General features: G+C 32.6%; 3 protein-coding genes across 7 annotated transcripts in view; 2 read left to right on the top strand and 1 right to left on the bottom strand.

Moving 5' to 3' along the window:
* Positions 1 to 1260, top strand: part of LOC115878543 (4-hydroxyphenylpyruvate dioxygenase) — a 50649-nt gene extending 49389 nt beyond the window's left edge. Inside the window, exon 11 of the mRNA XM_030895068.1 lies at positions 855 to 1260. Within this exon, the coding sequence (XP_030750928.1) occupies positions 855 to 929 (75 nt within the window). The 3' untranslated portion in view covers positions 930 to 1260. The remainder of the gene's footprint in view (positions 1 to 854) is intronic.
* Positions 978 to 24027, bottom strand: LOC115878541. 4 transcript variants are annotated; one of them, XM_030895066.1, is made up of 11 exons: positions 23904 to 24027; positions 22555 to 22758; positions 22427 to 22499; positions 22279 to 22319; positions 21861 to 22227; positions 20316 to 20519; positions 13621 to 13731; positions 8093 to 8212; positions 7255 to 7345; positions 5819 to 5918; positions 978 to 1376 (listed from the first exon to the last, which is right to left on the bottom strand). In XM_030895066.1, exons 2-11 carry the CDS (start codon positions 22712 to 22714, stop codon positions 1324 to 1326), a joined length of 1320 nt encoding a protein of 439 aa, XP_030750926.1. In that variant the 5' UTR covers positions 22715 to 22758; positions 23904 to 24027; the 3' UTR covers positions 978 to 1323. The 4 variants fall into 4 exon arrangements, with proteins under 4 accessions (XP_030750926.1, XP_030750924.1, XP_030750925.1 ...); XM_030895064.1 differs by lacking the exon at positions 23904 to 24027 and adding an exon at positions 22850 to 23047; XM_030895065.1 differs by lacking the exon at positions 23904 to 24027 and adding an exon at positions 22859 to 23047.
* Positions 23636 to 24943, top strand: part of LOC115878539 (formin-like protein) — a 237038-nt gene continuing 235730 nt past the window's right edge. Inside the window, exon 1 of one of the 2 annotated variants that reach the window (XM_030895063.1) lies at positions 23636 to 24073. In XM_030895063.1, coding sequence (XP_030750923.1) covers positions 23894 to 24073 — 180 coding nt within the window. In that variant the 5' untranslated portion in view covers positions 23636 to 23893. The remainder of the gene's footprint in view (positions 24074 to 24943) is intronic. The other variant, XM_030895062.1, reaches the window with a different exon arrangement.

The raw sequence follows: 24943 nt of genomic DNA, 5'->3' as shown, positions 1-24943 counted from the left end.
ATTTTTCATTTTTCTTATTGAACGGGCTGACACCGGTGACCAAATATTGGCTATCCGGTGTTCCGGTGTCGACTGGACCGACACCGGTGTTCATCTCGACACCGGTGTTGGTCTGGGCACCGGTGTTCATCTCGATACCGGTTTTGACATCGACATCAGTGTTTAGTAAACGGTAAATGGGTTAATGAAGAAATAATGTTAATTAATAAGTTCAAAATAAACCTGATAATAATAATGTCGTATCGGTGCTTATTTTTATCATTCATTAAAGCGCACCGACTTTAACTTAAAGCTTTCAAATTTAAATATATTTTTTTTGTCAGACTAATCACTAAAATAAAGTGGAAGCGTCAGATAAACAACTATAGAGTAAAAAAATGTTTAATCAAAAAAAAACAGAACACAAAACATAAAAGAAACAAAAATTCGTAGCTGTAAAATAAACTAAAAAATATTACCTTAAAAAAACAAACAAACGGCACCATCGACATCGACACCGCTACCGGTGTTGAAATAAACACCGGTGTTGGGATAAACACCGGTGTTGAGATAAACACCGGAGTCGATGTTGACACCGGTACACCGACTGAAACACCGGTGGTCATCAACACCTAACAAATCTCAACACCGAACAGGTCTACACTAGCATACCAAATATGGTTTTTTTTTCTGAAAAAATAAAAATGTTATAGGAGTGAGCCTATTTTGAAAAACACTGTGTAGTCTCTATTTTGCATAAAAAAATACCCTGTCTTTTTTTACAGAATGTCTTTTTTTGTATTCACCATACTTAAGAACATTTTTAGTCAAAATATTTTAAACCTTCAACTTTTTAAATTTTTTTCGTTTTCTAGGGTTTCGGAGCTGGCAATTTCAAAGCTCTTTTTGAAGCAATTGAAATGGAACAAGCCAAGCGTGGAAATCTGTAAACTACATTTTCCATTTTAAGATAATTAAAATTAGATTTTTTATTAGTGTTATCAAATTTTTATTTCTTTTTATTAAAACTAGAGTTTATTTTTTTATTTTAGTTTTGTAGCTTTATGTAATTGCTTTTGGTGTTAAGTTAGGATTAAGTTAAAGCCAACAAAATATGTCTAGGTAAAACAACATGCCGAGTCAAATTAAGATTAGATTTAAGAAAAATACATAAATATATTTTGTAATAGTTTAAGATTTATTGATATAAAAAGTAATAATATAATGGTTTTTTATCTAGTTTGATCCATAGAATATTTTAGGTTATATAATATACATCTTTCCTTAGGCTATAATTATATAAAATATATTATAATACACAATATGAAATAAACGGTGAAGGTGTTAATAATCGTCTTTGTCTGATTCTTGCGTGTTAAGATCCATGTTCCAAAACCCTAAAAAAATTAAAACTTTTAATATAAAGACAAGTTGACGGACAGTATTATGGCTGGTTCATGCTTCTGAGAGTTAGTCTCAAGAATATGAATCACAAAACATCGACCTTTAGAACTTTTTCTTTAATGGCTATAAACGGGAGTAACCGTGCTAACAATCCCTAGAGGCGCCACCGGTCATCAAATGGTGTAAAAATTGCGAAAATTTATTATTCCAATTTTATTACTATGTACAGGGTGGGTCAAATTCGACGCTTTTAAATGGAAACACCCTTTTCTATAGGAGATAGACGAAAACTAATATCGGTGTCTGGAGCTCAATTTTTGTCAAAAACATGATGGTGAAAACCGCATATCGATATCTGTTACCGATTCGGAGTTACGGGGTGTTTTTCAAAAATATGCATTTCTAACAAATCGCTGTAACTTTTTTGCTATGGAAAATTTTGTATTTTTATGAAAACATTTCCAAAGCACCTTTTTACGTAGAATTTAATGGTTTAAGTATAATTTTTTTAAAATTAATAATTTAAGAATTATCAACAGAAAATTTGATTTTTTATATGGGACACCCTGTATATTTTTAATTTATTGAAAAGAATTTAAAATTACCTTTCCAAAAATATAACACACTTGATATTTTGCTCGATTCCTCTTCGAGATATAGAGTATATAAAAATTCGCCCGCTTTAAATAAGTAGGATTTGAATGGCACAGAATTTTATAACAATTTAAAATATATTTAACCAACATCAATACATTTAAACTATATCTAATAACAATAAAAATAAATAGCAAACCAAGACATGAGATTTTGCTACATGTGTTCGACGTATCGGACATTTCTCGCGGAATTCATTAACACAGTGGGGGTGAAAGATACCCTCTCATAACTGCTAAGTATTTCTAATTATTGTCTAGATTATACGGAAGAATAAGGAACCTTTATTCTTCCGCAAATATATCCATAGGATTAGATCCGTGGGCACTAAATCAGGCGGCCCCAACGGCCTACGGCTGGGATCTTGGTTAGCTATTAAGTTATTCTTGAAATTGGCTGCAAAAATTTGCTGATAACTTCAGCGTTCAGAGGCGGTGCGTCGTCTTGCTGGAAAAGTATGTTTTCAAGTTCCATTAAGGGCATATCATCAATAAGGGGTCCAAAGCCTACTAGTTAAAAGCGGCAAACTTTTAAAAATTCTGTATTTCGAAGGGGATTATAACAAAATATTAAGTGTGCTATATTTTTGGAAAGGTAATTTTAAATTCTTTTCGGTTAATTAAAAATATAGATGGTGTCCCAAATAAAAAATCAATTTTTCTGTTGATAACTCCTAAATTATTAATTTTAAAAAAATTATACTTCAACCGTTAAACTCTACGTTAAAAGGTGCTTTGGAAATGTTTTCATAGAAATACAACATTTTCCATAGCAAAAAAGTTACAGCGATTTGTTAAAATGCACATTTTTGAAAAACACCCCGTAACTCCGAAGCGGTAACAGATATTGATGTGCGGTTTTCACCATCATGTTTTTGATGAAAATTGAGCTCCAGACACCGATATTAGTTTTTGTCTATCTCCTATACAAAAGGGTGTTTCCATTTAAAAGCGTCGAATTTGACCCACCCTGTACATTTTTTCAGATATTTTAAGAACCGTTATTCCGATTTAAATGAGATTTTGGGTGTCTATGCTATGCAAAGTGCTTAAACATTTGACTTTTACAAAAATCAAGAAAAAGTACGGGAAGGGTGAAAACTACCCCCACCCCTACATAAATTTTAGTATAAATATTTTCCAACTCCACCGACGACAGATTTTCTTTTCGTAAAATGGTCCCTCTAGTATTTACTACATTTTTTGTCTCTTGTAAAAAAAAACGCCACATCGCATAGTTTTTGAGAAAAAAAAATTTGGAGAATTTATTTTTACAAAGGAGACCTATAAAATATACAGGGAGTTCCTATATTCCATGGACATAAGAAAACTACATATTTTTCGAATCAAAATAAGTTAATTGCACATAATTTACCTTTATACAAAAGTGCTTCGTTTGTCCGTTAGAGGGCATCAATCAAAAATAAACCAGAACGTTAATTAATTTAAAATTTATGAATTTTTGTAAACTTTTTATGGAACTTCTTCTCAAATATAATTTGTGATACTAACATAAAATTCAATATTTTCGCCAACTAGATTATTAGAACATAATACATTTTATGCGCCTCCGTAGCTTGATGTGATAAAAAACATTTTTTGGAAGTCAGCTTCATGCACGATAGCGTTTTTTTACAAGAGACGAAAAATGTAGTAAATACTAGAAGGTCCATTTTGCGAAAAAAAACCTGTCGTCGGTTGAGTTGGAAAATATGTATACTAAAATTTGTGTAAGGGTGGGGGTAGTTTTCAATCATCCCGTAATTTTTCTTTATTTCTGTAAAAGTCAAATGTTAAAGCACTTAGCAAAATATAGACACACAAAATCTCATTAAAATCGGAATAACGGTTCTTAAAATATCTAAAAAAATGTAATTATTTTTTTTAAAGTTTGATGCCCTCTAACGGACAAACGAAGCACTTTTGTATAGAAGTAAATTGTGTCCAATGAACTTATTTTGATTCCAAAAATACATGGTAGTTCTATGTCCACGGAATATTGGGACACCCTGTATACAGCTATTAACTGACATTTTTAGTAGGCGAACAATCACGAGATGGCGTTTTATTTACTTTCATTTCTGAACAGGACAGATGGAGTTCTAAAGTGGAATGTTTTGTGATACGAATCAACGTTAACAAACGCTAGCGTACATGATTCTGACGCATCAGTCCTAAAATAAGTCCTAACGGGTCCTAAGAAATATGGGATATTTTATGTTCTTAGGGCTAATACTAATACAAAATTAATTTGCGCATGCTCAAACGTAGGGTTTTTACGAATTTTAGAAACAATATTTGACTTGTTGAATTTGACGCTTATAAATGTTAATACAGGGTGGTCCGAACTGTATTCCGGAAACTTCGGCAGCATATTCTGCAGATAAAAATAAGTAAAAATGTTCGTATAGATGTATGTCCAAAAATGCAAATATGGATGTATGTCCAGAAATCGAAATAAAAATTTCATTTTTATTTCGATTTTTTAAATAATTTCTGCGGTAACGTCAATATTTGGATTAAAATTGGTGTCTGGGAGTTTTTTGACATGAGACATTTGATTTTGATGTCAATATGACTCCTACTAGTAGAGGGCGCCACCTACATATTTTTTAACTGGTTTGAAGAGTAATAACTTTTCGTCCGTACCTGTATAAAACTACTGAGTAAAAAAATATACATTTACGACGCTTTTTACGTAAAAAAGGTCTCCTGGTAAAAATCGCTACGAGTAATGGTTTTCGAGATATTTGGAATCGAAATTATCAATACCTGTCATCACTGATATAAATTAAACATGTTGACTAAATAGTTATTAGACTGAGACCATAAATTTGAAATGTTTTTGCACCAAAAGTTCAACAAAAACTGTTTTGTCATCATTTTTTTGCAGAAAAAATATGATTAATTTAAAAAAATAAAAATTTCACAAATTTATTATTTCAGTAAAATAACTATCTACTCAACGTGTTTATTTTTCGTCAATAATGGTATGTATTTACTATTTCCATTCTAAATATCTTGAGAACGGTTGCTCGTAGCGATTTTTACAAAGATATATTTTTTACGTAAAAAATCACAGAGATGTATATTTTTTCCCTCGGTAGTTTTATATAGGTACAGTTAAAACACACTTAGGTGGCGCCCTCCACCAGTAGGAGTCATATTGACATCAAAATCAAATTTCTCATGCCAAAAAACTCTCAGACACCAATTTTCATCTAAATATTGACGTTGTTTCAGAAATTACTTGGAAAAAATCGAAATAAAAATGAAATTTCTACACTCTGTATCTCCGAAACTAAGCATTTTAGAACATACATTTATACGAATTTTTTTCCTATTTTTATCTGCAGAATATGCTGCCGAAGTTTCCGGAATACAATTCGGACCACCCTGTATATTATCTATTTTTTTGGTCTAAAAATGATTAATGTTTATTCAAAATCAAGTAAAGAGACAAACCCACACTTTTATATATTTTTTAAAAGCTTGTAAAAAGAAAAACTGATTTATGGACACTGACCAATGTCCCAAAAATTAAAATATTAAAAAAAAACTACGCCACTGGATTCCTCGTAAAAAGAACTATAAAACCCTTTTTGAAGTTGTCAAACAACTGAGTGTCTGAGTCTGAAACTCAGTCTTCCAAATGGGTACCTCAAACTAACAATCCCAAGGTAATAATATTTGGATGAAGAATAGTGTTGACCACACTATTGGAGAGTCCTACTACTATTATTATTAATATTCTCTGACATAAAACAGAAAAAAAAACTTACCTGGCATTGTTTCCTCTCTGGGTTTATTATAGCCACGATGTCTAGAACACTTGCTAAGGGCGATAATTTCCTGGGTATTCAGTCCTTGGTTTAGGTAGAACTAAAAAAATATAAGTTATTTAAGGATTCCCATTGGGTCACTGACATTAAGCGACGTTAAACGAAGTGAACGCTCGGATGGGTGATCGTGTGTAAACTCACAAGCGCTATTGCTCAAAGAAAGTGTAAAATTTATTGAGATGAATGCTCATTAATATTAGTCAGAGGTTAGATAAGAGTCGATTTGAGTCTCTTTAATTCAATATCTAATTATACAGTGTAATCCGAACTGTATTCCGGAAACTTCAGCAGCATATTGTGCAGATAAAAATAAGTAAAAAAGTTCGTATAAATGTATGTCCTAAAATGCTTAGTTTCGGAGATACAGGGTGTAGAAGTTTCAGTTTATTTCGAATTTTTCCAAATAGTTTATGATTAAACGTCAATATTTGGATGAAAATTGGTGTCTGGGAGTTTTTTGATATGAGAAATTTGATTTTGATGTCGATATTACTCCTACTTGTAGATTGCGCCACCTACATATTTTTTAACTGGTTTGAAGAGCAATAATTTTTCGTCCGTACGTATAAAACTACTGAGTACAAAAATATACATTTACGACGTTTAATAAATCTTTTGATAAAAATCCCTACGAGTAATATTCTCGAGATATTTGGAATCGAAATCATCAATATGTGTCATTATTGACATAAATTAAACATTTTGACTAAATAGTTATTAGACTGAAATCATAAATTTGAAATGTTTTTGTGCGAAAAGTTCGACAGAAACTGTTTAATCATCATTTTTTCCCAGAAAAATTTATGATTAATTTAAAAAAATAAAAATTTCCCAAATTTACTATTTCAGTCAAATAAATATACCTATCTACTCTCTCTCTCTCATGTGTTTATTTCTTGTCAATAATGACATGTACTGACTATTTCCTTTCTAAATATTTTGAGAACGGTTGCTCGTATCGATGTTTACCAAGAGACATTTTTTACGTAAAAAGTCAAGGAAATGTATATTTTTTCACTCAGTAGTTTTATACAGGTACGGACGAAAAGTTATTACTCTTCAACACAGTTAAAACACATGTAGGTGGCGCCCCTTACAAATAGGAGTCATTGGCATAAAAATCAAACTTTTCATGTCAAAAAACTCCCAGACTTCTACACCCTATATCACCGAAACTAAGCATTTTAGGACAAACATTTATACGAACTTTTCTACTTATTTTTATCATGAGAATACGTTGCCGAAGTTTCCGGAATACAGTTCGGACCATCCTGAATAATATAGTTATTCAACCAAACAAGGACAGACATATTAACTAGTTAATAAATAGTTAAATACATAGGAATACCATTAAAATGGCGTAAAGAAAGTCATACTTTTTCACAATCCTTGCAAGACCAGCCTGGTAGTTTTTTTCTAGCCTTTCCTCTCACCACTGTTTCAACGTCAAGTTGGTCCTTTGTTACACTACAAAGCAATAAAAAATAATAAATTAATGAAACACGCAACACTACAAATCAATAATATCATATAATATATAATCAAACATAATAGTCTAAGAGCTAGCAACGTTTTCGAGAAAGTATTTTAAGACGTCACGCTCTTTGATATATCTTTTACTATGCTCTCTGGAACAGCATGCGGCCCGTCTGGCTGCCGATACCCGTTGCGTTCACTACTGAGCATCGGAAGAAGATCCTATATTTTTTATTAACTTAGTCCTATAAATTCTAGTATTGAATATAAATCGAACACATGTCTCCATAGCGCAGTGCGTAGAGTTTCCGACCACGAACCGATGAGTTCGAATCTGGGTCGGGTCAAAGACTTTCTTATTTTATTTTCGTTTATATTCTGATAGTAAAGTATTAAATAATTCTGGTAATTAAAAAAAACAAATATTTAATACTTTACTATCAGAATATAAATAAAAATAAAATAAAAAAGTCTTTGCCCCGACCCGGATTCGCACTCGATTCGAATCATCGGTTCGTGGTCGGAAACTTTACGCACTGCGGTATGGAGACATGTTCGATTTATATTCAATACTAGAATTGAAAGGACTAATAAAAATATAGAATCTTCTTTCAATGCGCAGTAGGGAACGCAACGTTTACCGGCAGCCAGACGGGCCGCATGCTGTTCTATAGAGCATAGTAAATGATATATCAAATTTTTCCGACGTTGCTAGCTCTCGTACTATAATATGCGTACTTTTGAGCTTCTGCTAGAAAAGCATTTAAATTCCAATCCTGATTAACATCTTTGTCCTTCGTTCCTTTAGCATTTTCCGTAACTTTAGGTTGATCGGTGGTAGACTTGGACGCAAATTGTCTGAAATATTAAAATATTTTAAGAATCAATGTCCCAACATGTCAAAAACACGCTCCATTTGCGGGAGCCTTGCTACGAATGATACTCGGTCATATCTCAGAAAATATTTGTTGTAAAAACTTGCGGTAAACATTTTATGGTGCGTCCAGACCCGAGGAGTCGAGTGCGAGACGAGCGCGAGACATTCCAAATTTGCGGTGTTTTTCAAAGGGTGGAGGGGTCTCGCAAGAGCCTCGCGACCGTCTCGCGAGACAACCCACAGAGCCTCGTTGCTATCCGTCCCCTGTCGGTTTTTCGACGGCCGATTAAAGAAAGCTCGCGGCCAAGTCTGGACGTGTTATTAGTAGGCTCGCTCGACTGCGAGATATTAGCTCTGATATTAGTGCATATTGAAATGGAGACTTGGACGGAAAAAGGTCAGCTGAAATTCATCGATTTATATAAAACAAAACCAATATAAAGAATCCAAAAGATAAAGAATATTTAAAAAAAACAATAAACACGATGCGTGGGTAGATATTTCACAATCGATGAATAAAACCTTGGGAAGAATATAAAAGAGAATTATTAAAAAGTGTTTAAGAATTATTAAAAAAATAGAAAAACTGTAGAGAAAGTTAAGATACACATTTTACAATTATTAAAGAGTAAACAGGGTGGTTCAAAATAGTGTTACGGATATAACATGGTTTTTTAAATGTAATACCCTATTTTTTATTTTATTTTTAGATTCTGCTTAAAATTTTATAACTTTTTTTATGTATAATGCCAGGTATAATGTTATATATGTACCTAAAACGGTATACCACTAAATCTAATAGTTTTTGTAATATTTCAATTTGATTAAATAAAAAATGTTAGATTTCAGTGTCGTAAAAAATTGTCAGTCATGCTATTGTTTCTGAAATTGGAGTTCTAAAATTTGTTAAGGATAGTTTTATAGGGACGAAGAAACAGATATAGGTAAAGACATTTAGTTACATGCTACAGTGTGTTCAACATATATTTATGAATTTCGACTATTTAAAATTAAATAATCTCAAATTTTTTAAATGGAACACCATATGTATTATCATTTTTAACAGAACTTACAAATTATGCATCACTGACACTTTTTACCGTACCGAAATCTAACATTTCTTTAAACAAATTGAATTATTACAAAATCTATTATTTTAGATATATAGGTAATATGATATGCAAACAAATTACCGAATTGTACGTAGAATATAATAATAAAATAAAAAATAGGCTATTCCCATTAAAACATACCTATATCCGTAACACTTTTTGAAGTACCCTGTATACTCTACAGTAATTTTCAAATGTGCTTTTTAACCTTTCCTATAGAATGTAGAATGTTTAGAAGGGGAGTTAATCACCGCGACCTTATAGATCTATTGTGTGTTCCCCTTTCTTGAGTTATAACGAGTTATAACTCATCATACAGTCTCAAGCCTTTCCTATAACAACCTTTCCTATAACATTTCCTATAACATTTCTATTTAACATTTTGTTCTTAAAAACGAATTTTGTAAAAGACGTCGTGTCTCGAAACAAATGAAGGGTAAAAGGGGAAAAATCGACGATGAATAAAATACGACAAACCAAACATCATGTTAAAGATACAAAAATTTATTACTTATGCGTTATTATTTGCTGCAGGTTTTTCATCGGACATGTTTACACAAACCGGTCACCTTTCACTATGATCCAACTCGCTGTCTCGCGGCAGGCTTGCATCAAAAAATGGACAGAAAATGTCTTGTTCTCGTCTCGTACTCGTCTTGCTCTTGCCTCGCTCTTGTCTCGCGCTCGTCTCGCACTCGACTCCTCAGGTCTGGACGCACCATTAGAAGTTTACGGTTACTCAGAAATCAACTAAATCATTTAAAGCATTCTTTTTTGATTGGAAACAAAATAATACGAATAAATACGAGTGACACGACCCAAAAGCGTATGGCGTTTAGCGCTTCTTAAGCGATACACGCAAAAGAAGTATGATCGCAAATTAGAACAAATCTGAGTCTATATCTATTATAGGCTATTTCTTAATGGTTGATAACACAGCGAGAAGGGCTTGGGCCATAAAACATCATAAACCATAGGCACTACAACTTTTACAAATTCATCTACCGACTTTTTTATTTAATAAAATAAGCTGGTTTGCCCTTGAATGAGCCCACAGTAGATTGCAGCAAAAAAATTGTTCGACTTTTATTACGGTGGCTGATCGTTCTGTAGTTATTCAGTGGTATAATTACTTTATCCTCATCACTCTCACCTCATTAGAGATGAGCGATATCGTGATTTTTTAATCACACTGATATTTGTTACTGTGATATTTTAATATCAGTGATTTTTAAACGTGATGTGATCACAATCAACAATAACAAGTGTTGTCGCTCCGTCCCCGTTGCCTCGTTCCCAGTTAAGGCGTAATACTCACTACTCACGTGTTTGTTTTTTTTAATTTATTTATACTTTTTTTAGATTTGAGACAAACAAGTTTGAGTTTGATTCATTTATCCAGTATTCAGTCAAGTTGCATTTATTATCGGCTACATGCCGGGTTACAAGGTCCCGGGTTTGTTTTGTTTATTTAAGAATAATTGTTTTTCTAACCTCAAAAAATAAATAATTTTATTGCAGAGATCTCAAATCTCAAAGATTTAGCCGAGTATTCGTACGATCCGTACTTAAAACGTTAAAACATTAATTGTAGATAGTGATGGGCAAAACTGTTATTTTTAGATAACAGTTGAAACTGTTATAGTTATTTATAAAAAAACAGCTTAAAAATAACAGGTTTCTTTATTTTATTGCTAAATATCTGAAAGAGTATGAGGCGGTCACCGCCAGGCGTATTAACGCAGTTGCAAGTTGCAACAATGACATGCTCGGTGGTAGTATTTCCAGGGTGTCAAAACATTTCTAAATATCGATTGTTATCTAAAATACCTCTCTAAAAACGGTGGTTGTTTACAAATAAGCGCTGTTTACAAATTGCGATATAAAAAAGCCAAAATTCCGCAACTCGTCTATACCTATACATTCCGATCTATCTACGCCTTGCCCCTCGATCCGCGTAGATCCTGAATTGCGTAGCAGTGTACAGGGTGCATCTCACTTGATGGGCGAGAAGCTCTTAGTTATAATTTTACCATTTGCGGTCAAAAAATAGCAATATAAGAAAATGTGTAGTATATTCTTCATAAGTAAACCAACAACACACTAGAGTTCGAATTAATTTTACACTTAAACTAGCGTGTACCCGCGACTTCGTTTGCGTCGAATTAATAATTTGTAATGATGATGATCAAGCAAAGCAAGAATTTCTATTAACATACAAACTGGATAAAATTTTCTCACATTTGCCAAAAATAAGCTTTAAACGTCGAGCAGTTTAAGCAGAATCGTGGTTAATGAATTACTCAACTTTTTGGAACACCCTGTATGATTTTTTAAAAAATTTCAAAATATGTAAAAAACAAAATAAATTATGCGTGTCCAAACGTTTTCCCGAAAAACTAACCGTTTTTTAAATAACAAATATTGTAATATTTGAGGGGCGTTTTCACCCTCTTGGAATTTGAGATTCGAGAAACCCCTCCTTATCGAACCTCAACCCCACAGTCAATCCGTTTACTAAAAATCAGCTTTAAACGTCAAGCAGTTTAAGCAGAATCGTGATTACTCAATGGTCATATTTTATGAAACACCCTGTATATATTTTTAAAAAATCTTAAAATATGTAAAACAACGAAATAAAATATACGTTTTCGACCAACTGAATTTATAAAGGCACGCGTTCATTTCATAGTGTTTAACATTGTGAACGTCAACTGAACCTCAACTGCCGAGTTTATAAATCCAGCTTTAAGCTGTTGCAGTTGACGTTCAAAATGTTCAACACTATGCAATGAATGCGCGCCTTTATAAAAGTCAGTTGGTCGAAAAGTTGACAGTTAGTTTTACGTTCAGGGTAATTCAGAAATGAACAATATTTAAGTCGGCAGTTCGCAACGTTCGGCAGTTGGAAAGGCAGTCAATGAGTAAGCGCCTGTCGATCACGTGACGCACAGAAAAGAGATGCATTGGAAAATGACCTTTATTGTTGTTTCATTAGTTCTGTTTTTGTAATGTTTATATTTTGCGCAATGTTGGATTATTATGTTTGAACTTTGAAAAATATCAAAACTGGGGGTACCGATTGTAAACAAAAAAAATACCACGTAAAGTGAATAAATCAGTTTAAGATAAATTTTCAGTTCGTTCAGAACGAAAGAATACTACTACTTTCATTTCAGTGGCATACATGAAAGTTTCAACAACTGTCATTGTCTGGTATCCTCTTGATGGGCACGCTTTATCCTACTTGTTATAACAATGCCTTGGATATGAATCTCTCTTCTAATGAATGAAAATTATATAAAAGAACCCGCGACAAATCAGAGTTTACCGACGATACTTAAAATGCAGATAACCGAAAACAGCCGTGTTTTTATCAACACAAGCTATGTGCATTCAGCTTGGTTTTCATGCATCCGTTGTCCGACGATACGTTGATACGATATTAATTTCATTGGTTGTATTTAAAGGTTTCGATTGGTTAGAAACGGTTAACCAATCGAAGCCTTTAAATACAACCAATGAAATTAATATCGTATCAACGTATCATCGGACAACGGATGCATGAAAATCAAGCTTTAGGCGGACAAAACTTACAATGCTATTATCATAGCATACTATATCTTTCAGTATATTCAATCTAAGTAACTAAGCATATCAAAACTAGTACAACCACAGATTATACAGATTATAAACTTATCGTCAAAAGCATTGTTTTCGTGGTTCCAATTTTCGGACTAACCTAACACTAGTTAGGTTACTAGTTTGCGCACATAGCACGCCCAATTATGGCCTCTAAAATTGTGGACACCGCCTGACTGGCCCAGTTATTACGCTGGTAAAACGCGAGTTTATTTTTGCGCAAAGGAAATTTTACTCGTTTGCTCATCGTCACAAGGTGCGTATTCATTATCCGAACGAACGAACGAACGAATGAAAGTGCGGTATATTTAGACGGGGACCGAACGCATGCGGCCGTTCGTTCGTTCGTTCGCTCGACCATCCGTTTCGAGTCGGTACATCAAAGCCGTTCGCCAACAAATGCCTCCGGTCTTCTCGTGCGGTCCTATCGTGCGGTCCCCGTCCATACCACTAGCGAACATTCGTTCGTTCGTTCGTTCGTTCGTGCGGATAATGAATACGCACCTTCATAAAAAACAATTTTCGTACCACGAATTAGGGACAAGATTTTTAATCTGTATACATATAGTATACCTAATCTGTGGTACACCCTCAAAGGATGTGTTAAGAATATAAAATATGCATATTTACATTACCTAACATCAATTTCTTCACTACTTATACTGATGACATCTTCTAATTCATTATCTTCAAAACATTCCTTCACATTTGACTTGTAATTTTCTTTATTTTGTTTTTCAAAATTCCTGTAAAATTGTTTTATTGTATGTAATTTGATTATGTATGCAAAAATTGCTTTCAGATAAAAATTAAGAACAGAAATGTGTCACAGGCGTATTATAATGTAAAAATTACATGTCACAGGCGTATGGAATAATTCAGCGTTTTGTAAAAAGACTAGACATAGGTATTATAAAACTCCGGCATTTTAATCAAAAGTAGGAAATTTTACAAAGAGCCTATCTGTTTACAGTCGTTTTGTAAAACGTCTAATCAGAATTTAAGCATATTAAACAATGATATTTGCGGTACATTTTTGCAAAATGACCGCTTGTTTTCAAACATTTTTCAAAATGCCTATTGAAGGCTAGTTAAGATTGACCATAACATTTTACGCGGAATTAAGCTTCATTTTCATGCGTCCGTTATCCGTTGATACGATGGTCCGATGGCGCTCTGATTGGTCATAACGTTTTCGGGCTACTTTTCATCCATAAATTTTTTAACCCCAGCCCGTCAACGGAGAAAGATCGTACGATAGTGGACGTTGATACTTTTTTGACAAATTTAATCTAACCTAAAGTGCGGACCGTCTGGCTGCCTTGAGACTCCTGCGGTTCACTACTGCGTATCACATCTGTACAGGGTATCGCAATTTTGTGTATTTTATAGGATTTCTCGTTTATGAGTAGAGATACCATGATACAATTTTCACATTACTTCGCTACTTTTTTATGAAACTAAATATGCTACAAATAAGTTTCTCCTAGTCTCCTTAGTTCCAGAAATACAGGGCGAATTTGTGATGTGAAGTAGTGAACAGATGTTTAATACAGATATGATGCGCAGTAGTGAACGCAACGTCTACCGGCAGCCAGACGGTCCGCACTCTTTTTAGGAAGCCTAGCAAAAGATATATTAAGGAACCAGCTTTCTTAAAATTCTCTCTCGAAAACGTTGCTAGCTCTTAAACTATAAGTAAAACAGCGAAATCGTTATGGAAATGAAAATATAAAATGACACCATCACAATTTTCTAACCAATCGAAGTCTTTAAATTCAACCAATAAAATTGATATCGTATCGTCGGACAACGGATGCATGAAAATCAAGTTTTAGTATAACTAACCTAAATTTAACTACAGAACATTTCTTGAACTTCTCTTTCAAATTTAGGAAATGACACAAAATAGTGATGATTTTGTTAAAGTTGTGGTCAAGGAAGATTAATATAAAGAGCTAAATTAATTTTATTCTAAACGATAACAAAGTTCCACAAAAAAGGCCTGGACACAGAGCGAGAGTATAATAATTAAATGAGTATTAATACTAAGTATATAATATATTTTGTATTCAAACTTACGTTGCTGATAATTATAATTTATGAAATATGGTTCAAATTGTTTTTGTCTAAACAAAATAAAATATTGTTTTTCTATAGTAAAATTTGTGGTATTTTTATTAAACCACAAATTATTTAATATGCTTATATGCTCATAACTGCCTAAACTTTCATAATTTTTTAATACGCCTTAAATTAAAACAGGCAGTCTTTTTGGAAAGCTATAGAAAATAAATAGGCTGTAAAAATTCCTTCTTTTGTTCTTTATTGGCTGGCATTTTATAACGTCTCTTTCCAGAAAGCATATACCGGGTGCGTCTCAAAAGTGGCTCACCCCCATAACTTTTTTATTTTTTCAGTTCAAAAAAAAGAGATTTGGTATGTTAGTATATGACATAAATTAGGACTGATTGACGTATTCAATTGGTTTTGCTCACTTCCTGTTTCACTGGAAATTACTACAACTTTTGATTTGTAAATGGTACACTCGGTATTTTTTTACTTTATTCGATAGAAATTTACTCGTCCATGAAAATCACAATTAAACAATCAAATATTACAGAAGCCTGGAAGAAAGAAGTTTGGCCTGAAGGAGCACTGGTGTCTTTTTTTGCCAATCGAAGAAAGAGGCCGCAAGAACCGGAGGGGTAACCAATACCATAGGAAAGGAAAAGTCCTTTAATATTCTATATCAAAATGTTAGAGGGCTAAGAACCAAAACTGCAACATTGTGTGATAACATATCAATAGCCAACTGGGATGTATAGTGTGACCAACGGATCTGTAGCTACGGGGTATCGGCAGGGGAACGCAGTTGTAAACAAAACACGTCCAGTTTCATTCATAAAATAGGCATGGGCGTACGCTGTTATATGAAAATAATGTGTATCATAAATATAATATTCAGATTAATAATTTTTTTCAAAAAACTTTATGCTGTTTGAATCGTTACTGTTGAGTTAGCAGATAAACACTAAAAGCTTTTATTAAAGCTCCCTTAAATATTTTGAATCATTTTATTATTGTGTTGTTAATATAATAGAAGAAATAATTACAGCTGGGGGTTGGAACCTTTGGTGTTACACAGCAAAATAAAACACGAAATCAGTACAATACACCAAAACACTTTTAATTTTACACTGGACGCACGTTTCGCTAACCATGTCTGCCATCAGCAGATGATCAAGACTGAGTCTTGTGGTATATTTATTTATATATCTGTACTAACTATATTTTTTTCTATAATACATAATCTTAGATATAACTATTTCCAGCAAAAAAATTTTTGCAACCAAACTTTGGAAGCGCAAACAAAACATAATTTTACTCACCAGTAGATCCAATATTGCCTATTACACCAGATATGGTATCGCTCCGCCAGCACTTTTTAAAGGTTAGGTCATGTCTACCCATATGTTTCATCCAAATAGATAATACTTGGCTATATCTTCGAATTTCGCGTATATATTTATATCTCTCTCTGCAATATAATGGGCCGCTCCACTAATATTTATCTGTTATTTTGACATTTACGCCAAAAAAAATCATTTGATTTTAATACCCCCCTAAGCGTTTCCCTGCCAAAGCAAAATTCGATTCTTCCTGCAATTTTTGTAAAAATTTTATAATTGTGGGGACGAGTTTGAATTCGAGATAAAATCTATTTATCAAGTTCCTGACCACTTGGAAAAAGTCGTCGAGCTTTTCAACAGCAGTCTCGCGTGGTCGTTTTTTTCCAGGGCTGGATATCATTTTATCGGGGTTAGTTTACAGCCTTTTTTTATCTTCTGTGTGAATTGTTTTATAGGCGATACGCTAACTCCGGTATAAAGAGATATCCGCTCAAGTTTACGTTTAAGCGGCAATTTAAGCGAACTCTCTGTAGCTTCTTCGTCGCAAACCCTATTATGAACACAAGGAAATAAACCAAATGAGATTTCATCCACCTTTATTTATATTTATTTTAGTTTAGCTAAAATATTTAGGTAAAATGTGTGCTTTTCATTTTAGCCAATATTTAATTTTAATATTCTAATTATTATATTATTATTATTCTACTTACCTATATAAATTAGCTATTATTTCTCTTGTCTGGCTATTGTAGCGTCTTACCCTAAACAAATTTATTCATTTTAAAACACAAATATACGATCAAACTTGATATTAATAATTAAAAACTACGAACGAAATACATTATAACAAGATAACAAAACAATAAAACACATTTTAACTATTAAATATACGAAAAATATAGGAATAAAGTTTAGGATAACCGGTATAAAATAATGAAAGAAAGTAATAATGATCAAAAGAATGACACCGCCACTGGATATTTCAATAGTATTCAATATTTCTACTCTTTTCAGAAGTGACCGTGAAGTTGGGGATAAGGCTAGCGAATAGGAAAGGCGTAAAAGCCATGGCAACCACGTGGTAACAAATCCTGTGACGTACTCTCGCCAATCATGTTCGATGAATAGGCGGCCATGCGCGGCGATGCCGGTTTGCCAATGATATCGTTGAAATATCTTCACCTTTCGTAATAAGCAGATTATACAAAATGAAAGAAATAAGTTATTAAATAAAACATATCCAACAATATGAACTACGTTAAAATTCCTTAGTAATATACGTCAGAATATATGCTAAACACATTATATATAATAAAAATATATTAAATTTATAGTTCATGTCTGGCAATTTTGCAATTTTATAGATAAACGTGGCAATATCGATTTGTCCTGATCGATTGAAACAGGGTTGTATAACTCCGATACATAAAAGTGGTAATACAGGTCTTATAAATAATTATCGCCCAGTAACAGTATTCAAACGGATGCTGCGAATCTCATGGGTACAAAGGATCACCAACAATGAAGTACTCCAGCGCATGCAGAAACAAAAAGAGATACTGAACACCATCAAGGAAAGAAAAATGCAATACCTGGGTCATGTGATGAGAGGTGGTAGATACGAAATACTGCGCCTCATAATAGAGGGCAAAGTGCAAGGGAAAAGATCAGTAGGAAGACGCCAGAACTCATGGCTAAAAGATTTCAGGAGATGGTTTGAACGCTCGTCTGCGGAAATCTTCCGGGCTGCAGTTTCCAGAGCCACAATTGCCATTTGGATCGCCAACCTTCGGCAGGAGAGGGCGTGATAAGAAGAAGTAACAGTATTGTGTGCTCTGTCTAAAATTTTTGAACGTATATTATATACAAAAATTAATGCTCATGTTTCACCGGTCATAATACCTCAACAACATGGTTTTAGGCAGAAACTATCGACCTGCACCAATCTCTCGGTGTTTTCAGAATATGTAAGCAACAGCTTGGGAAGTGGTCACCAAGTTGACGTCATATATACCGACCTGGCAAAGGCCTTTGATAGTGTGAACCATGCAGTCCTACTGAGGAAATTGAAGTGTTATTCTTTTCATGATAATCTTATAAAATACTTGAGGTCGTACCTAGCATCTAGGCAGCAGTGTGTTAAGTTTCAATCTAGCAAATTTATATGTTCACGGCAACATCGGGGGTCCCACAGGGTAGCATTCTTGGCCCTTTATTATTTAACCTATTCATAAATGATATATCGCATTATATAAAGTATTCCCAATTTCTCCTATATGCGGATGACCACAAAGTTTACAGTGTGGTGAGGGGTCAGAGTGACTGCCCACCTTTACAGGTAGATTTAAGCTCTCTCTATTATTATTGTCAACAAAATGATCTTAAATTAAATATAGCTAAATGCAAATATGTAACATTCTGTCGTAGTGGATCACCAATTTTGTCAAAATATTCGGTTGACAATTGTGAACTGGAACTGCTGGAAGAAATAACAGACTTGGGTGTTCTTTTTACAAAGAAATTTACCTTCAATAAACACATAGAGAAATTGTATTCTGAGGGAATGAGAAAGCTGGGGTTTGTCTTGCGCTGCAGCAGTGAGTTCAGCGATATTAACACCAGAATATTGCTATTTAACTCATTTGTTAGGTCTAAACTAGAATATGCCTCTATTATTTCGAATCCAACCACTTTTACCTACTCAAGTATGATAGAGAAGGTTCAGAAAAAATTCCTGAGAAGCCTATTTCTGCAAAAATACGGGTTCTACCCCGGCTTTCGCAATCTTGTATCATACGAATCTCAACTAGCAGAATTTAGCATAACACCCTTAAAGGAAAGGAGGCAGTTCAGTGATGTGTCGTTTGTATTTAGTATTATTCACCAATGTGTTCCTGTGCCGGATCTACTTGGAATGATTTATTATGTAGTACCTGATTGTAGACTAAGAAAAAGGCATGTAATTTTTAAGATCTCGTTGGTTAGTTCACCATTAAACAGGCGGTGAATAAGTTTGCCCTAGATCACTCTGATTTTGACTTTATCTGTGATAAGAATAAAAAGATAATCTTCAACTATTTTATTAAGTCTCGTTGTTAATGTTATTGAGAGTTCTTCTTTTTTATTGTATATTTATTTTTGTATTTTTTTAATTTGTATTTACTGTACTGTTGTCATGGGAATATTTTTCTGTTATAAGTGCAGTCTAAAAAATGATTTTGATTTTGATTGATTTTGAAAATAACATTCTGAATAGAATGACATATCATATGTCAACTTTTGACATTTTCGCATATGGTTTATTTGAAATTATAACTTGCAGTTCCTAACAAAAATTTGACTCGAAATACCAAGTGTGTGGTATCAAATTATTCGTAAAAAAATCTGGTTCCAAATATGCTAATGAGCCACCCTCGTTCCATTTGAAAAAATTGAGATATAATAAAATAAAAAATACAATTTGAGCATTTTCTAACTGGCCAGGACAAGACACTAAAAAGATTAGACAATCAAATCTATTTTTCCAAGGCTACTTGATTAAGAATTAGTGTTTTTAACATAGCCTTGACACTCTAGATTGAAATTTAAAATTCAATTTTGTTTTAAACAAAAATGTCAAAAGTTGACACATGATATGTCATTCTATTCAGAATGTCATTTTCTATCAAATAAATAAAAAAATACCGAGGGTGCCATTTAAAAATCAAAAGTTGTAGTCATTTCCAGTGAAACAGGAAGTAACCAAAAACAATTGAATTCGTCAATCAATCCTAATTTATGTCATATACTAACATACCAAATCTCGTATATCTTATATGAAGAGTATATATTATCTGAAAAAATAAAAAAGTTATAGGGGTGAGCCACTTGTGAGACGCACGGTATGTATATAGAAAATAATCTAACCAGATATTTACTTGGAACTATGTTTCTTAACAAATTGTGTTAAAGTTGAACTATTTCCTGTTTTCATTTTCTTTCTGGAATGGTTAGTAAACTTTTCTTTTTTCTTAGAAAATAGAATCTTTGGTTCTGTTGGTGTACATTGAACAACTGAAGTATCATCTAAATCCTCATTAATAGATTTTCTAGGAGTATCAACATTTTTCTGTATCACTTTACTAAAAGTAAAAATTATCTCCTTAATTTTAAAAGTAGGGTCTGGTCCACTTTAGGTATATCGCCAATCTTGAAGTTATTGATGTAAATTTGATATTAATATGTTCTACAATTAATATTTTAACGTTTTAAGTACGGATCGTCGGCTAAATGTTTGAGATCACTTCACTATTGATACTTAAAATTATTATTTTTAGGTTAAATTTACGATAAGTTTTCAATGTGTGCGATAATTATGACAGATGAGAGAGAATGTGTTTTACTGATTGTATTATTTTCGTTTAACTTTTAAAGCAACGTTGCCAATGCTAAATCGGATATTGTTTTATTTATACTTTCCTATTAATTTTGAAAAATAGCGGTAGCGATATTAAGCTGATAAGAATAGATATTATACTTTGATCTGTGTTAAAGGTTGAGAAGAGGATCACAATGGTAAAAACGTCCGCCGCAACTGAGTTTTGATTGCATTGGTTTTAACTTTTTTGCGGACGGTGGATCGAACCTCGGTAGACATAAAACTTTTTTATTTTTTTACAGCTGTTTTTATTTTTTAAAACTGTTTTTATTTTTTTTAATTTATTTAGAGTCGTTGGTAACGGCGATCAAAATACGCCGTAGGTTAGTCTTTGGTGTGAGTTTTTTTGTATTTATAGATTGCACGCAAAAACCTGATCGATTTTGTATAACTCATGCGCATGCGCGGAAGCAAAGGAGCAAAAGTGGAGTGCGGCTCCCTAGCTTCTAGTAAACCAATGCTATTAAAACTCCTTCGTGCAATTTTGTGGTTACATATTTAGCTATTGTCAGCTTTCGTAATAGGTCATTTATTTAAAATCCGTAATTACCCGAAAAAATACAAGATATGGCAACGTTGCAAATTTCAAATTGTTAGATTAGGGTCTAGAATATATTTGTCTCTCTCATTGCATAGAAGAGAGAAAGAAGGATATATGAAATGTCAAACTTCCATCTTCCATCTGGTCTCAATTTTCTTTGTTAAGAAAAGTGTTTTTCAGTAAAATTTTGGACATTTTTCTATCCTCAATCAAGTGTAGCTTTTAGATAAACTATAATATAATGAAAATATAGTGAAATTATTACTTTAGAAGGCCAAAATAAATAAAAATTCAGTGTTGAAATACCCCACCCAGCACCCCTTTTCACTCCCCAATCCCGTAAAATTCTGGGGTTGTTTATGGACGATCCGCACTTTTTTCGTTAGAAAATGTCATTATAAGTGTTCCTCTTCTCAATTCTGTATAGAAAATTTTAAAATTTTGATGTACCTAAAGTGGACAAGACCCTAAAAGTACATACATCTAAAATAAATATGTACTTACCTCGGTTTCATTCTTGACCTGAGATTTAAAAAATCCATAGAAGACATGTCATCCATAATGGTACTTTCAAATTTCTTGCTATCATAATTTTCATACTGAATTGCCCTTATAACACTAGGAGATGGTGTACGACTAGAATGTAGCCTCGATTGGTGTTTTTTTGAAAAGCTAAACTTCTTTTTCTTCTTTAGTTCTGGACTGGTGTCTAAATTTCCACATAAAATCCCAGTATTTGCTATATCCTCTTCAACTAAAGATGAAATACTAGAACTACCCAAAGAATAATCCAATCTTGCATGCAAAATATTTGAGGCATCAACTACACTTGTCTTTTCTTCATCTGATATATCTTTTAAACAAATATTCTCTAAAAATAAATAAATCAGCTGCAATGTAGAATTAATTAGACATTTTTTACCTTTATCTTCATTTTTGTGATTTACTTCTCTGGTGTTATTCCTAAAATAAATTCTATGTGAAAAACATTTAATTAAATATTAGAATGTAATTAAATAGCATAGTGCCTTTCATTGCATAAAAAACTACTTGAAATTTAACAAGCTTACACTTTCGATTTAGAAGTGGCTTCATAGTTGTTTTTTAACTGAATTAACTTGCCAGATATGTCATCTTCGATTCCTAAATGTAGCAAAAATAATAAACATTTTTTAGAAAATATGTTATCAGGTATTACTTTTCATTTCTTTTTTAAGTGTAAATAATAGCATAGAAAGTGCTTTGAAATCTTGGTTTATCTCATGTTCCCATATATTATACAAATGATCATCAAATAAATTAATCCATTTATTGTATGCTTCTGAGCTCTCCATTTTAGCGTCTCTTTGTCTGAGCATAAAAATTCTTCAATAAGTATTTAGTTTGCATCTCTGGTTTGCATCTAAAAAACAGATATTAATATAAAACTGTATAAAACACAAAGATAAAACATTAATATCAATAATATAGTCAGAGATAGACAAAGTCTATACCTAACATACTTCTGCCGCCAAAATACAGTAAAAAGTAATGTGCGTAAAACCCGCAAACGCTGTTTAGTTTTTAAGACCACTTATATATAAAATATAATTCGTAATATAGTATAATTTTCAGTTTTTTATATTATAAACTTTACAGTAAATGAGTAAAAAACATAAAAGTTAGGTTATGGCCGTTATGATGGGTTAACGCACAGTAGCCAAATTGCTCTAAAAAATTGTATTATAAATAGAAGCAAAATTAAGATAATATTATTTATTTTATATAAATAAGATAAAAGTAAGAATATATACAAGGACAGAAAATAAAAAGCTTGTATATTTGCATAGTCTAGGATTAATGAAATATGTCTATTTCATTAATCCCTAATCAGAGGCATAAATAATAAAAATAATTAATTGCCTACATAAAAGTATAATTACATAAAAAAGGAAGTCTGACAATGCTGCTTTGAAAATGTTTCAAATAAAATGGATATAAGCTATAGGCAACTACATATACAAGTAGAAAATATAATTTAAAAATTATCAGGAAAAAAACAATATTCAAGTTATCGCTGCTAATATATGTTTCTTTCATTATCTGAAGAATATTTGGTAATGTAACAATAATTGTGTAAAACAATATCATAACAAAGATTTAAACAAATAGATTTAAAATATTTAATAATATTCAGTTTCTTCATGTTATTATTAGATGTCGCTATTCCAAGTTTTTTTTATTATTTTTTAATTTTTAAAATATAAAACATGCATTCTGTGGCCTCTTTGATTTTGATTGTCGTTTGCGCAAGCTCTGTCAGAAAATGAATGGGAGTTTATTTTGGTTAAGGAATAGCAGCATTCGAAGATATGTTTTTGGATTGTCGGTTTACAGTCGCAGTCGGTTCGAATAACTTTGTTTCTGATACGCTTGCGGTGCTATCGGAAGAACGGGACCTGTTGCTTCGAGTGAAAAATCTTTTTAGTTTTTCGTTATGTGGTGTTTTTTGCATAGTGATTTGAAGTGTTAAAAGCACATCACAAATTGCGTTCAAGATGGGATTACCTTTTACAAAAGATGCTAGTGAGGATGTGGAAGAACAACAACCACGACAGGATAGTGGGTCTAAGCTTCATGGAAGACAAGCAAGTATTAGGCAGAGTACCATCAGAGCTAAGGCAAAACAAACTATGCCTGATCCGGGAGAACTGGAAAGAAGGTTTACAAAAGTTTTGGTAAGTTTTGATTGATACACTTATGACGACTACCTATTCTATTCTATTTTTACTAAAATACATGAGTATATTCAGATGTTTCTTAACACCTTAACTTACAAAACTTATGTACTTACCTATTTAATAAGTATTGTAGGTAGATTATAGGTACCGAGATACTAAATTAACCTTCCTGTTGTGCTACTGTATAAATACAACTATTTGATAGTAGATTTCATGGTAATTTCATTGAAAACAGTGCATTTTTGTTTTTTTATTTCTTGCTTTAACCTAAAAATGTCTGCATGAATAAATAAACAATTGAATGGACATTTACTTCCCATTTGTTTTAATTAATTCTAGTTAACTAGCCCCTGAATTGTTTACATTGTGCAATAATAGATATATTAATATTTGCTGTTTATTATGAGGAGGTATACTATAGTTTTATGATTTATTGTTTTGTAAAGTGCCAGTGGGTAATTATGACTCACTCCTAATAATCTCAAATTAAACTTTACTGGTCAAGGCTACTGGCAAAGTGCTAGATACAGTCCATGGCTGGGAAACTTAAATGGAAATGACGGTTCATTAAAAATAGTTTTTCCCATAAAATAATTAACTAGAAAGAAGTGTCAACTCTGTGTTAAATCGTGGAAACACGATACGCCACCGAAAGCCTTCGTTGTCGTCTGGAGAACTAATTTTCCAATTGACAGGTTGACATGATAAGGACATGATGGCTTAATTTTCATTTCCGTTTCCGGTTATTCAATGGCGGGTCCTCTTTCAGTTCAAATGTATTTTGTATTTTTTCTTTTCATAAATAAAACCAAAAAATAATTTATTCACATATATTTATTTGAAGTATGGAACAACGTGACTAAATAA

The sequence above is a fragment of the Sitophilus oryzae genome, unplaced genomic scaffold, assembly GCF_002938485.1.
Source record: "Sitophilus oryzae breed Bouriz unplaced genomic scaffold, Soryzae_2.0 scaffold_1517_pilon_pilon, whole genome shotgun sequence".
Classification (NCBI taxonomy): domain Eukaryota; kingdom Metazoa; phylum Arthropoda; class Insecta; order Coleoptera; family Curculionidae; genus Sitophilus; species Sitophilus oryzae.
Note: the sequence above shows the minus strand (reverse complement) of the source record. Positions and strands in the feature narration are given on the sequence as shown.

Coding starts and splice junctions, on each gene's coding strand:
- LOC115878541 (XM_030895066.1), bottom strand. CDS start 22,714: ATGCTCAGACAAAGAGACGCTAAAATGGAGAGCTCAGAAGCATACAAT. Junction 20,520..21,860: donor AGGTCAAGAATGAAACCGAG/GTAAGTACATAT, acceptor TTTTACTTTTAG/TAAAGTGATACAGAAAAATG. Junction 5,919..7,254: donor CTTGCAAGGATTGTGAAAAA/GTATGACTTTCT, acceptor ATATTTTTTTAG/TTCTACCTAAACCAAGGACT.